Source organism: Salvelinus sp. IW2-2015, unplaced genomic scaffold, assembly GCF_002910315.2.
Source record: "Salvelinus sp. IW2-2015 unplaced genomic scaffold, ASM291031v2 Un_scaffold3369, whole genome shotgun sequence".
Taxonomy (NCBI): domain Eukaryota; kingdom Metazoa; phylum Chordata; class Actinopteri; order Salmoniformes; family Salmonidae; genus Salvelinus; species Salvelinus sp. IW2-2015.
Genome location: NW_019944652.1, coordinates 89560 through 96716, shown reverse-complemented (window position 1 = coordinate 96716; position 7157 = coordinate 89560). Strand labels below are relative to the sequence as shown.

At 47.0% G+C, this 7157-nt stretch overlaps 1 protein-coding gene across 1 annotated transcript; it reads left to right on the top strand.

Moving 5' to 3' along the window:
• The first annotated feature begins 345 nt into the window (after positions 1 to 345).
• On the top strand, positions 346 to 3137 carry LOC112075748 (ribonuclease Y-like). The gene is made up of 6 exons (XM_070441045.1): positions 346 to 581; positions 856 to 1092; positions 1278 to 1346; positions 1473 to 1547; positions 2053 to 2130; positions 2282 to 3137. Exons 1-5 carry the CDS (start codon positions 362 to 364, stop codon positions 2109 to 2111), a joined length of 660 nt encoding a protein of 219 aa, XP_070297146.1. The 5' UTR covers positions 346 to 361; the 3' UTR covers positions 2112 to 2130; positions 2282 to 3137.
• The last annotated feature ends 4020 nt before the right edge of the window (positions 3138 to 7157 follow it).

The window sequence follows — 7157 nt, the reverse complement described above, 5'->3', positions numbered from 1 at the left end:
TGTTTTTTGTTTTATGACAACCAATTAAACACACATGACAAGTCAGATCCCAGAGTGTTAATTCTATAACTTATATAATAACTTACACGCTTTTTGAACATCACGTTGACTTTTCACCGGCAACACAAATTAAATACAGTTCTCTTTACATTTATCAAATACTCTCCCTAAATTTCTCATGTAGTTGTGACTTATATGTCAGATCGTCCTCAAATTCTACTGAATGTATATTCCATAGAACCCGCCTTCCTGAACAATATCCTTCAGTCATGCCATCACGAGCCCAACTAGTTATCCACTTAACAATGAAAATAATCAATTTCGAGATCAGAATAGACTCAATAACAAAACAACATTATTTATGAAGTTAACCAGATCTCATTGGTGCCCACAGTCCCTACATGAGGGAGGCTTGAGTGACAGGAGAAATSTGATTGGTCCTGTTTGTTCTGTATATAGTGATGTAGTCTACCACACAGAACTCACCTCTCTGTTTTACACCATAGYCTCARGWTCMCGGTATTTACAASRTGAGACCCAGGAGRASAARCTGAAGAGGGAGGCATCAGCTGGTGAGCTTGGTAAGTATGAGAGAGTCTGGAGGAGAGAGGWTTGAATCAGGGAACATGAGTGATGTCATTCAGTTTTTCAGACTMATTCATTTGTAATGTATCAAATAGTCAATWGACCAGTTGATGATTGGTTCAGCTCAGATAACTGTTGACTGGAGGAAATAATTACTAATAATTGTACCACCTCCATCAAMTGATAATGTCTTTATAGRCATACTATTGAATRAATKAATMMATTACYTATTCAAACAACCAATTAAATATGTTAATTGCTCTCTCTCAGAGTTGAAGATGGAAAAAGAATTAAAAGAGAAATTAAGACAGGAGATGATGAAACAACTAGAGGAGAAAGACAAACAACTGGAAGAGAGAGACAAACTACTGAAGGGAAAAGAAAATGAACTAAAAGAGAGGAAGCAGGAAGTAGAAGAGAAAGATAACCTACTAGAGGAGAGAGAGAAGCAGTTAAAGGAAAGAGACAAACAGGTGGAGGATGTCAACAATGAAAATGCTGAACTGGGTAAGATTATTCACACCATTAATACATTTAGTCTTCTGTACTTTCCTCAATTCTCAGGTTATTGTCGACTCTCCACTGAGTTGTGAATATTGTTGTCCATCACTTCATACTTTCCCTCTGCATCATATTTCTGTCTAAAGTCTTTAACACAAAATTCAGATCCTAGTCCTCCTTTGTTATTTCAGCTCAACAGATATGTGATGTGAAGACTGAGGTAGAGAGACTGAGAAGAGAGATCTCAGCCCAGATGACTGGTGAGTGAGATATGTGTTACTTAACATTTCAATAGAAACCCAGAACTCCCCTTCAGTAGGTCTATGTGCCTTCATGTGTCACTGAGGTAAATGTTCCCATTCTAAATGGTTGTTCTATTATTTTAGAACCTGGAGAGACGTCAGATACAGGTTCCATACTCCCAGTCAGGAGGAGACACAGCAAGGAGCTTCCTCCACTTAGTGAGTTATCAATATTGTACTGTTGTCTCCTACTGTTTCTAGTCTATAGTGGACCATCCTTCACTTAGTGAGTTATCAATATTGTCCTGTTGTCTCCTACTGTTTTCTAGTCTATAGTGGACCATCCTTCACTTAGTGAGTTATCATATTGTCCTGTTGTCTCCTACTGTTTCTAGTCTATAAGTGGACCATCCTTCACTTAGTGAGTTATCACTATTGTCCTGTTGTCTCCTACTGTTTCTAGTCTATAGTGGACCATCCTTCACTTAGTGAGTTATCAATTTGTCCTGTTGTCTCCTACTGTTTCTAGTCTATAGTGGACCATCCTTCACTTAGTGAGTTATACTATGTTGTCTCGACTGTCATCAATCTTGATATTCTCTATTTTCTCCAATAATCTATATTTCACTATGATGTGTAATGTATTGTAGTTTGTTTATACTATGTTTTAAAATGTGTCTCTGATGAGTCAGTATGTTGACCAGTTCTCTATGTTGTGTTACAGTGGGAGGAGAGACCTCAGATACAGACCCCACACTTCCACTGAGGAGGACAACAGCATGAAGTTACACTCCTCCATATAGTGAGTTATGGATGTAGATTTATATTATATTGGACCTCTGTTGTACATCCTCCAGATAGTGAGTTATGGATGTAGATTATATTTATATTGACACTTTTGTACATCCTCCAGAGAGTCAGTGTGTTGATCACTGCTGTGTGTTGTGTTGCAGTGGGAGGAGAGAGCAGCAGTCCAGACTCCCCAGTGTCTCCCAAATAACAGAACTGGAGAGACGGCTGAAAGAAGAGAGTGATGAGGAGACGAAAAGAGAGCTGGAAAGGGAGCTGAAGAGGGAGTCTGATAGGAGGGAGGAGATGGAGAGAAAGATGGAGAGATTTAGAGAGAAGACAGAGAATGAGAGGAGGGAGATGGAGGAGAGACAAAGACAGGAGATAGAGGAGATGATGGAGAACTATGAAGGAGAGGCCAGAGTTGAAGCAGAGAGAAACATGATGAAGATAGTCCTACCTGAGTTACAGAGGAACATCATGATCTCACAGACAAAGATGCAGAGGGAGTTCAGCAGACAGATGGAGCAGAAGAATAGACAGATGAAGGAGAAGAATAGACAGATGAAGGAGAAGGATGGAGAAATGATCTCACAGTAGTGGAAAAAATAGAAAAAATGTACTCCAAAAAGTCCCTTTCTGAGCACTTCTACATTACAATGGGAAAGTATGTTTGGACGGTTCCATTTAAATCAAAAGGGGGGAGTTAAAAAGTGATTCAATTCAAATGGATTTGTCCTAAATCATGTTCTCTGATGTTGAAATTTGAATGATTTTATTAACTTCTGTATAGACAGGAGTAGACTAATTACAGAATCTTTGCTCATTTAATTCAATTTACTCCTAGCCTATGGTGAGGGGAATTAACTTGTTTTTCATAGGTGAGTCTTTATACATTCGCATTAATGTGTAACATGAATAGTTATGTTTGTTGAAAATAAGGGATATCTATATTCCAAACCTATTTCTGAAATGCTCGTTCTAACCATATTGAATTATTAAACGTTTTTTTAACCTTTATTTAACTAGGCAGTCATGTAGTAACAAATTATTATTTACAATGACGGCCTACCCCGCGCCAAACCTGGACGACGCTGGGTCAATGGTGGCGGCCTTATGGGACTCCTGATCACAGCCGGATGTGAAACAGCCTGGATAGACAGGAGTAGAGGACCACAAGGTAACGAGCATTAATTAGCATTAGGATGGTTGTCACATGGAATGGGGGATTGGTTGTTACTACCACCTCCATTATAACCATCAGGGACGTTGCCACTGCCAGTACACGCTAAATCCACAGCTCTTTTGTTGCTATAAAGATCCCTTCCCAGGAATACAAACACCTCTGTCTGACATATCAAAATGTAGTGTGGAGAGAGTTTTCCCATTGGAAAGAGTCTTCTTGACCACAGAATAGAATGTCGATTCCAGTTCAACATAGAAACCATGTAGAATGTCTGGCATTCTAAACACATCTGTGAGACAATTAGCCAATTAGAAAACAATGTTTAAAGTGCATCTTCCTGATGCATCATGTATATGTAAGGGCTAAATACAGTTGTATTCCAGCCACTAGGGGGCACTCTGGTGAAGCCAATGGGAAATAAAGAAATATAGTATTAACTGAACTGGGATAAGGGAGAAAAATGAACAAAAAGTGCTGTAAACTGCTGTTACATGTGCTGACATGATTAAAGGTCAAGTAAACAGTACCTTTCGTGTTGTAGTTTATATTATAAGCTGATAGAAAGGGTAACATATACTGTAATCCGTTGGACAGAGGTCTCTGTGCTGTCTGGGTGTGTTGCTCTCTCTCACACACACACACTGAGCAAAACATTAGGAACACCTCCTCAGAACAGCCTCAATTCGTTGGGACATGGACTCTACAAGGTGTTGAAAGCATTCCACGGGATGCTGGGTGATGTTGACTCCATGCTTCCCACAGTTGTGTCAAGTTGGCTGGATGTCCTTTGGGTGGTGGAACATTCTGATACATACAGGAAACTGTTGGCGTCCATGGCGGGAGCCATGTTGAGCAGAGAGAAATGTGGGAGCAGGTACCACGTCCTCAACATTAAGGACGGGCCCATGGCACTCAGGTATCAGAGCTGCTGGATCAGGTAGAGGAGATGGTGGCAGGAAACAGAGAGAGATTCTACAGCAGTCAGACCTACCAGGAGGCAGAGGACCGGGTTAGAGAAAGGGAGGGAACGATCCAGAGAGAGAGAGGAGAGAGGAACAGAGGGAGGACAGAGACTTGAGAGAGAGGCTTCAGAAGGAGTTCAGGACTCTCTGATAAAGATAGAGGGAGTGATCCAGGAACATAAGGGAGATATCGAACACCCAGTGAAAGAACCAGTGAACTGGAGAGACGGGTGAAAGAAGAGAGGGATGAGGAGAAAGAAATAGAGCTGGAGAGGGAGCTGAAGAGGGGTCTGATAGGAGGGAGGAGAGAGGAGAAGCTGGAGAGATTGAAAGAGACGAGATGAGAGGAGGGAGATGGAGGAGAGACACAGACAGGAGATAGAGGAGATGATGGAGAACTATGAAGGAGAGGCCAGAGTTGAAGCAGGAGAAACCTGATGAAACCTGTGCAGAACAACGTATTTTTACCATTGTCAGCTCTGGATTGATCTTGCAACCATTCGGTATACTAGTCCAATGCTCTAGACACTTAGCGGGTTGGTCCAATTCAAACAGCACTGACTCCAAAACTTGATTCCAAACTCCTTGAATTTGCAATATCCAAACAGACACACAGAGAAATATCAGTATTAATGTTTGCTTGTTTTTTGTTATGGGCTTTCGTAATGGTGAAGGAGAGGAGGACAAAATGCGCGGGTAGTATCCATAATATCGTTAATCGAGAATCGAGATACAAAATACAAGTGACAGTACCCACCACCGCCCAAGGTGCGGACTCCGGCCGGTTGCCATTACAAACTGACTGAGAGTGGGCGCCTCTGGACTGGAGGCGCCTCTGGACTGAGGGGCTGGCGGCTTCTGGCGCCTCCGGACTGACGGGCGCCACTCTGGCAGCTCGACAGGAGGGCGACTCTGGCAGCTCCGTGACAGGAGGGCGACTCTGGCAGCTCGACAGCGAGGGCGACTCTGGCAGCTCCGGACAGGAGGGCGATCTGGCAGCTCCGGACAGGAGGCGACTCTGGGCAGCTCTGACTGACGACGGTCTTGGAAGCTCCTGCTGACTTTGTATGGCGTCTGAATGACAGCGGCTTCTGAGCAGCTCTGACTGACACGGCGCTCTGGCAGCTCCTGACTGACGGGCGCTCTGGCAGCATCAGGACTAGACGGGCGGCTCTGGCACGACTTCCGGACAGGCAAGGGCGACAATGGCAGCTCCGACAGAGGGCGACTTACTGGACTCATAGCGTTCGGCAGAGAGCGTCTGCCTGACATCCGCTCTGGCAGACTCCTGACTGACGGAGCAGCTCTGGCAGCTCCTGACTGACGAGCGGCTCTGGCAGCTCTGACTGACGAGGCGACTCTGGCAGCTCTGACTGACGGGCGGCTCTGGCAAGCTCCAGGATAGACGGGCGGTCTGGGCAGCATCGAGCAGTGACTGACGCTCGGACAGGAGCGCTGGCAGCTCCGGAAGGCAGGAGGCAACTCTGGCAAGTCTACTAAGGACAGGGGACGACTCTGGACCGCTCCGACAGGTTGACTCGGACGGAGCGCCGCTCTGACGAAACTCGCATCGAACTGCGAGCTGACAAGACGAAGGGCGTCTGGCAGCTCCTGCACTGACCGGGGCTTCTTGCAGCTCACTGAACTGACGGGCCGGTCTCTGCAGCTCCTGACTGACGGGCGGCTCTGGCAGCTCAGGACGAACGGGCGCTCTGGCAGCTCAGGACCAGACGGGCGCTTGGCAGCTAGGACAGCCGGGCGAACCGGAGGAGGAGAAGGGAGAGATCAGGCTCTGGTGAGTGGGGCTGCCACCAGGACCCACCAGGCTGGGGAGACCTACAGGAGGCCTGGTTCGTGGGGCTGCCACAGGACCCACCAGGCTGGGGAGACCTGCAGGAGGTGCTTGGAGGAGGCACCAGAAAGACCGGGCTGTGGGGGAGCACTGGAGCTCTGGTGCGCAGCCTTGGCACCACTTCTCCAGGCTGGATGACCACTCCTGAGTGCAGGCACCCTCCTGAGTGCAGGCACAGGTTGAACCGGGCTGTGGGGGAGCACTGGAGATCTGGTGCATACTACTCGCACCTCTCCCTCAATGCCCACATTCGCCCGGCACGGGCGGAGCGCAGGCATAGGACGCACTGCACCCTCCCAGCGCCCTGGAGACACAGCACGCAGAGCCAACACAGGATACCCTGGGCCGAAACTGCGTACCGGAGACCAGACACGCTGAGCCGGCACAACACGCCCTGGCTGGATGCCCACTCTCGCATGGCACTTGCGGGGGGCTGGCCTATAGCACTCAGGGTTATGGACGCGTACTGGCGACACCGTGCGCTTGACAGCATAACACGGTGCCTGACCAGTAACGCGCTGCTTACGATAAGCACGAGGAGTGGGCTCAGGTCTCCAACCTGACTCTGCCACACTCCCCATGTCCCCCCCCCCAAAAAAGAATGTTTTGGGGCTGCCTCTCGTGCCTGTCGCGCTGCCTTGCTACCTCCTCATATCGCCGCCGCTCAGCTTTCGCTGCCTCCAGTTCTTCCTTGGGGCGGCGATATTCCCCAGCCTGTGCCCAGGGTCCCTTGCCGTCTAGTATCTCCTCCCATGTCCATGAGTCCAGATTGCACTGCTCCTGTTTACCACGATGCTTGGTCCGGTGTTGGTGGGTAGTTCTGTAAAGGCTTTCGTTGGTGGAAGGAGAGGGGGACCAAAATGCAGCGTGGTACGTATCCATAATATCGTTTAATCGAGAATGAATACAAAATACAAAAAGAACAAGAGAATAAATGAAAACCGGCACAGTCCCGTATGGTGCAAACACTGAAACGGAAAATAACTACCCACAACCCATAGTGGGAAAACAGGCTACCTAAATATGATTCTCAATCAGAG